The sequence below is a fragment of the Ostrinia furnacalis genome, unplaced genomic scaffold, assembly GCF_004193835.3.
Source record: "Ostrinia furnacalis isolate ACB-3 unplaced genomic scaffold, ASM419383v2 OfSCF0092, whole genome shotgun sequence".
Taxonomy (NCBI): Eukaryota; Metazoa; Arthropoda; class Insecta; order Lepidoptera; family Crambidae; genus Ostrinia; species Ostrinia furnacalis.
This window is the reverse complement of record NW_021130331.1, coordinates 219,782-231,098: the sequence shown is the minus strand read 5'-3', so window position 1 is coordinate 231,098 and position 11,317 is coordinate 219,782. Positions and strand designations below refer to the sequence as shown.

The following is an 11,317-nucleotide window of genomic DNA, read 5'->3' as shown; positions in this document are numbered from 1 at the left end:
ACCATCTTTCTTTAACTTTGACAAACGTCAATAATTTAATCCAACTCCATAGCCATACAAAAAGCACCGGTTATTGTTAATGTTATGGTTTAAATAAGGTGGTGCAACTCAGCTTTACAATTGATTTGAATTTTGAAATATGTTGTTTAATGACTTATTATATATGGTTTTGTGTATATGAAAATTTGGTATTGGTCAGGGTGGGGTTTAAGTTTTTAAACTAGCTTTTGCCCATCCTAGCTGTTTGTGTTAAATGACCAAGGAAATGTAAATAACAAGGTACTGCTGACATATAGGAGTGACTATGTTGTAGCACAATACATAATATACATAATAATTACTTAATTTACATTGATCTGCATAATAAGAATCTATCTCATGCAGATCAACGTGAAACTGAACAAATAAAATCCATAATAAGGTACCAAAGAATATATTTAGTCAGTGTTAAACGTCATGAACTTCTATGAGAAGGTCTACATACATTAAAATTCAACACTAAGCAAAGGAATGCAATAATCAACCGAATAATAAAAAAAGTAGTTCTTAAACTAAAATCTCATCTGCAGAAGTAGACGCCATCGGGCTCGCGTTTCGGCTTCATGCCCGCAAAGAAAGCCTTAATGTCCTCTTCTTTCACTACTTCCTTTCGGTCTTTGAAACTCTTCAGGAAGTCCAACAGTTTGTCCCTCATTTTATTGTATTCAGTCAAAGCATTTATTTGCTGGATTCTGTCCAAAGATGATAAGGCTTCTAGACCTCTCTCATACTGTGATGAGGCAGACCCATCAGTCCTCTGTTTGCCTAATGCTTCATACTCTGTCACAGTATCTTCCAAATCAGTCAGGAACAGGACCGAAAGATCTTTGTACATTGAGATGCATTCGCCGCAAGTGCAAAGCTTTTGGCGGAAATTCGATGGCCAGAATGTGGCACCTTTGAATATTCGTTTCACTCCCTTTGGTCTCAAACAGCTGCTCTCTTCTTCTAATTTAGGTTTCTTTATAGCTACCTCTTCAGATTCTTCAGTTGAGTACTTTCTTTTACTGTCCTTTGTAGTGTCTGTTGTTGTGCCATCAATTTCATTGCTTACCTCATCAGTAAGTCTAGAAACATCATTTTCCATAGTACCATTTTGAATATTATCAGTTGTTTCTGACTTTAAGTCATTATCGGTGGTAGTATTGGCATCCTTTTCTTCATTCATGTCTACATCACTGGTATTAATCTCAGCATTGTCTTCTTTGCTTGCTTCTTCTACATTCAATTCAGATTCTACATTATCTGGTGTTGCATCAGTGGTAATACTGTCTTCATTCTTAGATTCAGTCTTATTTTCATCATTTTTAGTGCTATCATTTGATTGAGTTTGCTCATCAAACTTATCTGTTTGTTCTACATTACCAAGTTCACTTTCAAGTTTCTCTATGCTTTCTATGATAGAATTTTCATTACTTTCTCTTTTTTCTTCAGAATCCTGTGCTAAATTTGTTTCCAATTTTTCTTCTGCCTGAGGTGCTTCTTCCATGTTTTCTTCATTCTTTGTTTCATCATCCTTTTCAGGAATGTCATTAGTAATACTATCAATGTTTGGTTCATTGTTTTCTGATGCATTAGCAGCAGTCTCTGCTATATCATCATTTTCAGATTGCTTTTGTTCTTGTGGTTCATATTGCTTTTCATTAGACTCTTCTGTATTATCTTTTTCTGTGTCTTCCTTAATACTATTGGCTGCATCAGGCACTGGCATATCCATTTTATTTTCATCATTTCCATCCAAAGCTGTAGATTCTTTACTATCTTCAGCCTCTTTACTTTCACTATCTGTGGTGGACTCGACAATATTTTTATCTTTTTCTGTCATCTCAATATCATTCACTGTATTATTTTCTTTTTCATTAGAAAACTCAGTAGATTCTAGTGCTCCATTAATTTTTGGTATATTATTTTCAGCAGACTCGTCAGCTGTAGGTGCTTCAGATTTACTGACTGATGTTATGTCTACTTCTGCAGTTTCGTTATTAACTGCTATGTCACTGTAATCATGCAAAAATTCATTTTTCTCCATACAATCCTTGCAAATCATTTCAGCATATTGCTCGGAAGGAAGAGTTGCTTCCAGATGAGCTGCATGGAGCCAATCTTCGCAGATGATGCATTGTATCATTTCATCTTCAAAAGCAGCCTCAGGATCAGGGTATGGCCTGTGACAGGTGCAATAGAGACCACTGAAGTTCTGATTGTAGCAGTTATCTTCATTTAGATCCAGCTTGTTTGTTGTGTATTGACAGGGATGACCATTGAATTTTGGGTTGCCACAATCACAGCGGAAATTACGTTTTGTATACAATTCAATAAGTTCATGGTTTTCATGGCAGTTGAGGCTGCATGCGAGGCAGACACCGGCTCGCTTTGTTGGGTCAGTTTTGGCATCAGAACAGCAGGTGAGGCAGGCATACAGAGCTTGTCTTTTAATGTAACCCTGAAACAAGTAAATAGATTTATGACAAACAAATAGCTTAAAACAATGCAATTACCAGACTGTTAAGATTTAACTTTCCAATAGTGTCCATTAACTTAAAGTTTTGTAAGACCTCATCCTCTATAATATCTTTCTTTTAATTTTAAGCTTTTGAAAGTCATGCAAAAGTTTTAAAGTAATTTTGTATTTATTTCATTTAATAAATATTAAAAATTCTGTTTCTTTCAATTAGTTATTTGCTATTGACATAGCCAAATCAATACATTATAAAATCTTACAGTATTTAATGGAGATAATTGATATTTGAGACAATTTTTAAGGAGATCCATTGTACAACGTAATAGGATGATAACCCCAAAATACGTACGTAATTTTGCAAAGAAAATCAACGTTGACTCAGTTTCATAGACGGCATTTTAGAAGGAAATGATCGGGAAACATGTAGGAGATAAAATAACTTCAAAATGATTGGATTTAGTATATTTTTTTCGACATTAATGCAAATTATCCAATACTACATTTCGCCAGCCATTTTGGACAAGATTCTGTTACGAAAGATAAAGTAATTGCTTGAAATACCTTAGGGAAAGTGCAATTTTTTTCGTCCGATGCTCCGAGGACCGCGTTAGCGTCTTCTTCGAACTCTTGCTGTTCCTGAAGAACGTCCATCATCGTCACAACTTTTTCACCATCACACTCTGCCATGTCGGCGTCCTCTGTTAGGGTTACGCCGTTTGACGACATGTTAATACTTTCAGTAGCAAAAATATTGTGATAAAAGGCTAATCTTTAAACAAAGAATGAATGAATTTACAGGCTTTAGGGACAAAAGCCGGTTACAAATGGGCGCGATTTTCGCTTCGCGAACATCCCACAAAAACGAAACGACCATAGAGAAAAGTAATCATAGAGAAAAGTAATACATAGGAAACGACAGCTGTGAAGAAGAGAGACAAGAAATGCAAGTTAGAGTGAAAAAGCGATATGTGATCATTGATAATACAAGTTTCTATAGATAGAGCACTTTTGACTTGTTGTACAAAAAAAGGTTGCAATGGAATTTTTAAAAAATATAATGGAATTATTGTGACTAGGTATTTGCAAAAAAATATTGTTCGGCTTGTAGCGAAATATCATCGTGTGGTTTGCAACACTGCTTTCGATATCCAACAAGAAAAACTCTCGGGAAACCGCGGGAAACGAGCGTGTCGGGCACGTTTTTAGTGTACCGTAGCCAAATGGCAAAAAACGGAACCCTTATAAATTCGTCATGTCTGTCTGTCTGTCCGTCCCTCCGTATGTCACTCAGCCACTTTTTTCCGAAACCACAGAATAAGTAATAGTACAGGTACAGAAGGATTACTCCGCAAGACGATTTAAATAAATGCGAGTCTTGCTGCGACGCGATACAGTGGAATTCAGCTCGCACAGCACTACGTACCTACAATTTTATTCACCTACAAGTTTTGTCTCTTTCTATCGTGTGCCTCTGAACTCTTCTTACGCTGTTAGGGTTGCTGTCTAGTGAAATAATAATTAATCTACTTATTTTTAATGAGATACGTATGTAGGTAAGTATGCATTCATTATGGAAAACCATGGAAGAGGCCTTTGTCCAGCAGTGGACGTCATTTGGCTGAAACGAACGAACGCATTCTGAGCAGTAGTCATAGTAGGTTAGGTTCCTATACTATCCTAAGAATTATTGATTACCTACATGGCCAACATACCTTTCAGCATCTTTGGGAAGCGAAAAAAAAAGATAAATCCGGTAGATTTATTTTCGAATTTAAACACCCGAACGCCGCACAATATTTCTTTCTCTTTATGTCCATTTTTAAATAATACTTCGATCATAGAATTATAATCATACTACAACGCACGTCAGCGTCCTGACGGGCGCGCGCGTGACACTCGACTGATATAATACCCGCCGGCGGGGCGCTTCGCTGTAGGTAATTATCGGATGTACCGCGCGGAGTGAGCCAGGCCTGCCGAAACTATAAGAGCTATACTGTTGAAAACCCATACGTATAGGTCTTCAAAAATGATATTGAGGTTTCTATATTTTTTTTCTAAATTGAATAGTTTACGTGAGAGACGCTTCCAAAGTGGTAAAATGTGTGTGCCCCCCTGTAACATCTAAAATAAGGTACCTTGGCTGTATCAAGTAACCCCCGCTCAAACTCCAACTAGTGATTCTACTAAAAATAATACAAACCCTGTGATTGCTTCTGCTGTACCGACAGTACCGACCTCAACTCACACTCCTATTTGATCGCCAAATGTATAAAAATACTGATTCTGCACCTTATGGTAATCCATGTACAAAAGACTTACCTAACTCATCAGAAGATAGATTAGATAGATTCTGCACCATAAGGTAGTCCATGTACACAGGGCCGGATCTACCATATGGCTTTTTGGGCTTCAGCCCAGGGCCCCGTGGATTCAAAGGCCCCCAGTTAAATCAAATCCAATATTTTACTGTCTCATTTTTTTCTATACTTTAAGTAATTAAGTTGGCCCCTAAGTAGTTAGCCCAGGGCCCCCTAAACTCACGGTCCGACCCTGCATGTACAAAAGACTTAACTCACCAGAAGTTGCTGGCTGGTGGATAGAGGTCGCGCTACATCAACATTCGCGCTACCTACTTAGCGAGTTAAGCAAGCATGTTCAGTGTGCATTTCTATTGTTTTGAAAATTAATTATAGTGTTTGAATTTGATTTTGCGTTATGTTCTTTTTTTTTTTTTTTCTCACTATTTCATAACGGGAAGTATAATGGGTATGCCTTTGCCTTCTCATGTAAACGGAACGGAAAAACTATGACAAAAAACTTGCTTCAGGCTACCTTCAGAAAAATAATTTCTTGATCGGTGAAAATGGAGGAGCGCATACGCAACTACAACTACATTGGTTTTCAAATTACGATAGTCATAAAACGCGTAATCGCTAACCGCCGCGGTAGATCTAGACGGTTTTAATTGTATTTAACACGAGAAACGAAGAATAGAGCAATGGTGCAAGGTAGGTAACTAGACTTATGGAATTTTAAAATAACTGATCTCATTCCTTTCATGTTGCGTGCACTGGAATATTCGATTAAGTCCAATTATTTTGTTGCAGATTTCAACCAAGCAGTTGATGGTGCGTTAGTGACTTGTAATGGCTGATTGGCGATATTAACAAGGTATAATTTAATATGTAGTGCAAATCGTCCTATCTACCTACTTATTTTTTTTTGTCTTCTTTGCGTTGCTTTTGTATAATGTGTGTGTATGTTGAGGTTAACTTTTGAAAATAAGCTTGGGGTCAACATTTATTGAAACTAAAATATTCACGTTAGAACAATAAATTTACAGTAGGAAAGGGACGTCTAATCCAAAATTTTAAGTGATCTAATTCCTTTCAGGTTATATGCTATGGCTTCTTGACTAAGTCTAATTATTTTGTTGCAGCTTGAAAGCTGCACCATCAACAGCTTGTGTGCAGGACTGTTTATTTATCCGGTCACAAAAATATACGGAACGGTTACGAAGACCGGGTAATCGTAGCGGAGAAGGTACACGGAGTGGGCTGTCGACGGACGCGGTGAAAACGATGATGCGGTGGACTGTATACGGTGGCACTCCGGTAGACGGTGTCTCCAGTCGTTGCACACTGAAGTTCGGTGGGTGGATCGTTGACTCGTCTTTGTCGAAGGACGGCGTCGATACGGTGCGCGGTGAAACGTATCCGAAGTCACGAAGCAATAACGGTGTCCGGTTCTGATGCTGAAGTCGTCACTATGATCACTATTCTTCTATCGCGGTGAGAAGTCTTCCTGTAGCTCTTCGGTCGGAGGAGGTTCACTCTTGATCTGCTCGGAGAACTGTCTTGAGTAGAACTGATGACGGATCGGTCCGGCGGCCGGTTTATATACCGCTCCAGCTCGCCTACTAACTAGAAAATCGACGGTTCGCCCGCTTTCTGGAAGACGCGAGTACTTGCTCTAACGCGCGGGACTCGTAAACAAAGTTTTAAGGCATCCGGATATGAGCCTTATTTCTTACGCGATACGGTCGGTTATCGCGGGCGCGCGTGCTTTGAGCCTCAAGCCAAGTCTCAACGCGAGACTCGTGCATTTCTGAGGCGACGGAGTCGTTGTCTTCCTCCTCCGATTCTTCGGCCTGGATGGCGGAGAGACGGGCGCGGGCTAATTTTAATTCCAGGCGAGCTACCTCTTCTTGAGCATTGGCCAATCGACGGGCGCGGTCGGATTTTACGGAGGATGCCCGCGATGACCTCGGTGCTTTTCTATTTTCTGGAGGTTCAAACTGTATCAGTTCCTCCCGGTTGGTTTCGGAGACGGACGTAGGTAAGGCTTGTTCAGCGGCGACTGGCGGCGCTGCGTCAGCCTTGCCCTTCTGTGATCTTGTGACCGGCATAATGTAGTCACAAACGTAGATTTTCCTTCTTCAAGGGCGATTCGGTGTCTTGAAACGGTCTTCAAGTAGGTTGTCAACGACCCGGCTCGATGGACCAGAAAAATGTGCAGGACTGTTTATTTATCCGGTCACAAAAATATACGGAACGGTTACGAAGACCGGGTAATCGTAGCGGAGAAGGTACACGGAGTGGGCTGTCGACGGACGCGGTGAAAACGATGATGCGGTGGACTGTATACGGTGGCACTCCGGTAGACGGTGTCTCCAGTCGTTGCACACTGAAGTTCGGTGGGTGGATCGTTGACTCGTCTTTGTCGAAGGACGGCGTCGATACGGTGCGCGGTGAAACGTATCCGAAGTCACGAAGCAATAACGGTGTCCGGTTCTGATGCTGAAGTCGTCACTATGATCACTATTCTTCTATCGCGGTGAGAAGTCTTCCTGTAGCTCTTCGGTCGGAGGAGGTTCACTCTTGATCTGCTCGGAGAACTGTCTTGAGTAGAACTGATGACGGATCGGTCCGGCGGCCGGTTTATATACCGCTCCAGCTCGCCTACTCAGGGCCGGATTAACCATCTCGGGGCCCCTAGGCACAGCTCGTTTTGGGCCCCCCTTTTTTTGTCGCGGAAAAAATGCTTTGCGCACCGTCGTCCGTCACCACTGCCGGGGGACAGGGTGGTGTGTGGGACTCAAAAGGACGGGGTATACCAACTAAAACCTCCGCGGCGTTCCGTCATCGCCCAAGTGGGGGTGTCGCGAGTGTCCAGCCGTAGCCTTAGACTTCTGCGACACCACCGGCGACAGCTTGCCTACATGGCGGACCCTACACGCCCACCTTGTGGGAGGCCGACGGGAATGGCACGAAACGCCAAGCCGTTTCCGTCAGATGGAGGTGACAAGGGTGCCCCCGCACCCCCGGCCTGCTGGCCGCCACCTGGAGGGAGAGTAGAACGGTCGTACAACCGCCTTCTCCACCCCCTTCTCCGCCTGCGGAGCGATGAGGCGAGAGGATCGTACTTCCGCTCGCGCTCCGCTGCCTCTTTCTGAAGGATGACCTCTTCGTAAAAGGAGGCGACCGCCATCCAGCATCCTTCACTTCCCAGCATGGTGTTGACCAGGCTCGGAAGCGAAAGATCCCGGCCCACGACCGCAGAGAGGACACGGCGCTCCTCCTCCCAGCACAGTGGGGATTCCTCTCGCCCGATCCTATGCAGGTACGAACCGAAGCAGCCATGCCCGGTCAGCACCTGCGCCAGACGGAACGTGAGGAACCCGTGCGGTCGTTCCAACTATTGGTCCAGAACAGGACCAATGGCGTCCAGATTGCGGCGGCCAAACTGCGCGCGAGTCATGTCTTCCTTCCAGCGGTCGATCATGATCTCGCGCTCTTCCTGCCTGACGGCGCCGCGCCGCTCCGGGGCCGGGCGCTTTCCACGCGCCTTCTGGTCTGCCATCCAGTGATAGATGACAGACAAGATTCCAGCTTCTAGCTCCCAATGAGGAGTACCAGCGAGGACGCACGCCGCAGAGTGCCCTACCGTTCGGTAGGTCCTTGCGACTTTCTCCCTCTTGTTGAGTGCGTCCGCCCAGATTGAGGCGCCATACAGCGCCATACTCCTCAGAACGCCGGCATAAAGTCGACGACACCTCGTTTGTGGCCCTCCCAAATTCAGGAGGAGCCAACTCAGTGCGCCGGCTGCCTTGAGGAGGCGTGGCGCTAGCCCGTTGAAATGCGGGCTAAAACGCCACCTCCCGCCAAGCGTGAGGCCCAGATATTTCATCTTTGACGTCAATCCTAACGTCCTCAATCACAATGTGGGCGTCGGGAGGGCCCGGAAAGAAGAGGGCCTCAGTCTTCTCCAGCGCGACTTTCAGGCCGAGGCGTCGTATTCTGCGAGCGACTAATGTGCCGCCCGCCGACGCCAGCCGTGCCGCGGCCCCAAATGTCTTCCCCCGGGCAGTGACCAGAGTGTCATACGCATAGCATATGAAACTCATGCCCGCGAGAAGGACGCCCCGGAGGAGCCAGTTGAAGCCTAGGTTCCACAAGAGTGGACCGAGCACCGAACCCTACGGAACCCCGCTGGCTACGCCGCGCCGCGCCGTTAGAGCTGGCTGTCTCTGTTAACATACAGGACTTCGCGATTCCGTAAGTAATCGGCCAGCAGCGCTCGAAGGTACTGACACTGAGGCACTCTGTGATGTTGAAGTGCCTAGAGTATGGTGGAATGAGGGATGGTATTGAAAGCGTTGGCTATATCGAATAATACAGCCAACACACCCTCAGTCACCCCTCTCCCTAGCCTTCGCAGTGAGGCTTTTTAGCCTCTGAAGGGTGTCGACGGTCGACCTGTCACGTAAACCAAAGCAGTAGGTAATGCCAACGTTACGAAAATGAATTAGGTTCCACAACATCGAAATAATTATGACGATTGAATGTGTAAACCAAAATAAGACAAAGTTTTAAGGTGGTTTGAGTTTTGTTACATAAAATTGATCTTTAACATTTTTTTTATTTTTTTAATCGGGAGTGCTGGGCCCCTGGTCATAGTGGGCCCCTAGGCACTGGCCTAAAGTGCCTTATGGATAATACGGCACTGCGCCTACTAACTAGAAAATCGACGGTTCGCCCGCTTTCTGGAAGACGCGAGTACTTGCTCTAACGCGCGGGACTCGTAAACAAAGTTTTAAGGCGTCCGGATATGAGCCTTATTTCTTACGCGATACGGTCGGTTATCGCGGGCGCGCGTGCTATTGCTGTCTTTTGCGCGCTCGCGCTGTCTCTTTCTTTTCAAGTACTTGCCGCGCGTCGATCATTTAATACATATCTATAGCTATAATAAGCGCGTATATGTATTGGCCGCGGTTTCTTTATGTTTTTTTTAGGGTTCTGTGGGAAGAATTCGTAGTCGTCGTGAACAGCTTGGTTTCAATCTTGATGGTGCGTTGGTGGTGACCATGGCTGATCTTGGCTGATTGGCGAGAATAACAAGGTAAGTACCTACAAATTGTCCTGCTTACCTCTTTGTGTCTACTTTGCGTTGCTTTTATATTGTAGAATCTGTGTGTGTTATGCTTGAATTTAGCAGCTTTTGTGAAGAAGCTTGAGTAGCTTCGTATAACGAAACATTTGTTGAATCTAATATTAGCGTTAGGAAAGGGACATCCACATTCTTAACTGATCTAATTACTTGCACGTTGCATTATATTGGAGCTTTCAACCAAAGTTGTTAATAATGTGTTGGTGACAATGGCTGATTGGTGAGAGTAAAAAGGGTAAGCCAATAATCCCCACTTCTTTAAATCTACAGTAGGAAAGGAACATCCAAATTTTTAACTGATCTAAGTAATTCCTTTTATGTTACATATGTAGGTACATGCTATAGCTTCTTGACTAAGTCTAATTAATTTGTTGTAGATTTCAAGCAAGCTGTTGATGGTGTGTTGGTGACACGGCTGCTTGGCGAGAAATACAAGGTAAGTACTAATTATTACCCTATTTAATTATTTTCGTCTTCTTTGCGTTGCTTTTGTATAATGTGTGTGTTGTGGTTAAGCTTGGATTGAGCAGCTTTTGAAAAGAAGCTTGAGGCCTATTTTCGTACGACGAAACATATTGACACTAAAATATTCACGTTAGAATAATACATTTACAGTAGGAAAGGACGTTCCAATGTTTAATTATTTCACGTCACGTTGCATGCATTTTATATTCTCGACTAAGTCTAATTATTTTGTTGCAGACTTCAACCAAGTTGATGGTGCGTTGGTGACTGGCTGATTGGCGAGATTATCAAGGTAAGTGCCAATTATAGTCCTGCTTACTTTTGTTTGTCGTCTTTGCGTTGCTTTTATATGTAGGTATAAGGTAAGTGCCCCCTACTTCGGTATATTAAGGCTCTTACGACTTTAACATTTTATTTAAAAATAACCAAGAATGATATTAGTATGAAAGCTTTTTTATGCTAAACTTTGGTCCATTGACAGTAAGTTAATACATAATTTATAGTTATATAGTTTGAACTTTTTTTTATATTAATTGTTCTGCGGACCTCTTGTTTGGATCCTGTTTCGTGACAAAATTTTGCTCTGTTTCTAAGTTCGTGAACTCATGTCCCCTATTTCGGGATAAGGTTTTATGCATCCAGTTAGGATATTTTAATAATGATGAAGGATTTAATAAATTTAAAAACGATAATAATAAATTTAGAATAAAATAATTATGTGAAATTGACGATATTACTTACCTGAAATATTCATAAGAAATAATGTGAGTCTAGATAGGTAGGTACGTACCTACGTATAATATTTTGATTTGTTAATTAACAATGTGTGAAAATATTTATATAACCATTAGAAATGTAGGGGGGGGGAAACTTAACCCACCCCCCCCCCTTCGTACCCCT

General features: G+C 42.8%; 1 protein-coding gene and 2 long non-coding RNA genes across 3 annotated transcripts; 2 read left to right on the top strand and 1 right to left on the bottom strand.

Moving 5' to 3' along the window:
• Positions 1-417: 417 nt before the first annotated feature.
• Positions 418-3,383, bottom strand: LOC114351708 (putative E3 ubiquitin-protein ligase UBR7). The gene is made up of 2 exons (XM_028303012.1): positions 3,062-3,383; positions 418-2,482 (listed from the first exon to the last, which is right to left on the bottom strand). Exons 1-2 carry the CDS (start codon positions 3,224-3,226, stop codon positions 560-562), a joined length of 2,088 nt encoding a protein of 695 aa, XP_028158813.1. The 5' UTR covers positions 3,227-3,383; the 3' UTR covers positions 418-559.
• A 1,985-nt stretch (positions 3,384-5,368) lies between these two features.
• LOC114351723 (uncharacterized) lies at positions 5,369-5,955 on the top strand. The gene is made up of 3 exons (XR_003655804.1): positions 5,369-5,511; positions 5,611-5,674; positions 5,943-5,955. It is a non-coding gene; the product is annotated as an uncharacterized LOC114351723 (long non-coding RNA).
• A 3,920-nt stretch (positions 5,956-9,875) lies between these two features.
• LOC114351717 (uncharacterized) lies at positions 9,876-10,744 on the top strand. The gene is made up of 3 exons (XR_003655801.1): positions 9,876-9,904; positions 10,330-10,388; positions 10,655-10,744. It is a non-coding gene; the product is annotated as an uncharacterized LOC114351717 (long non-coding RNA).
• The last annotated feature ends 573 nt before the right edge of the window (positions 10,745-11,317 follow it).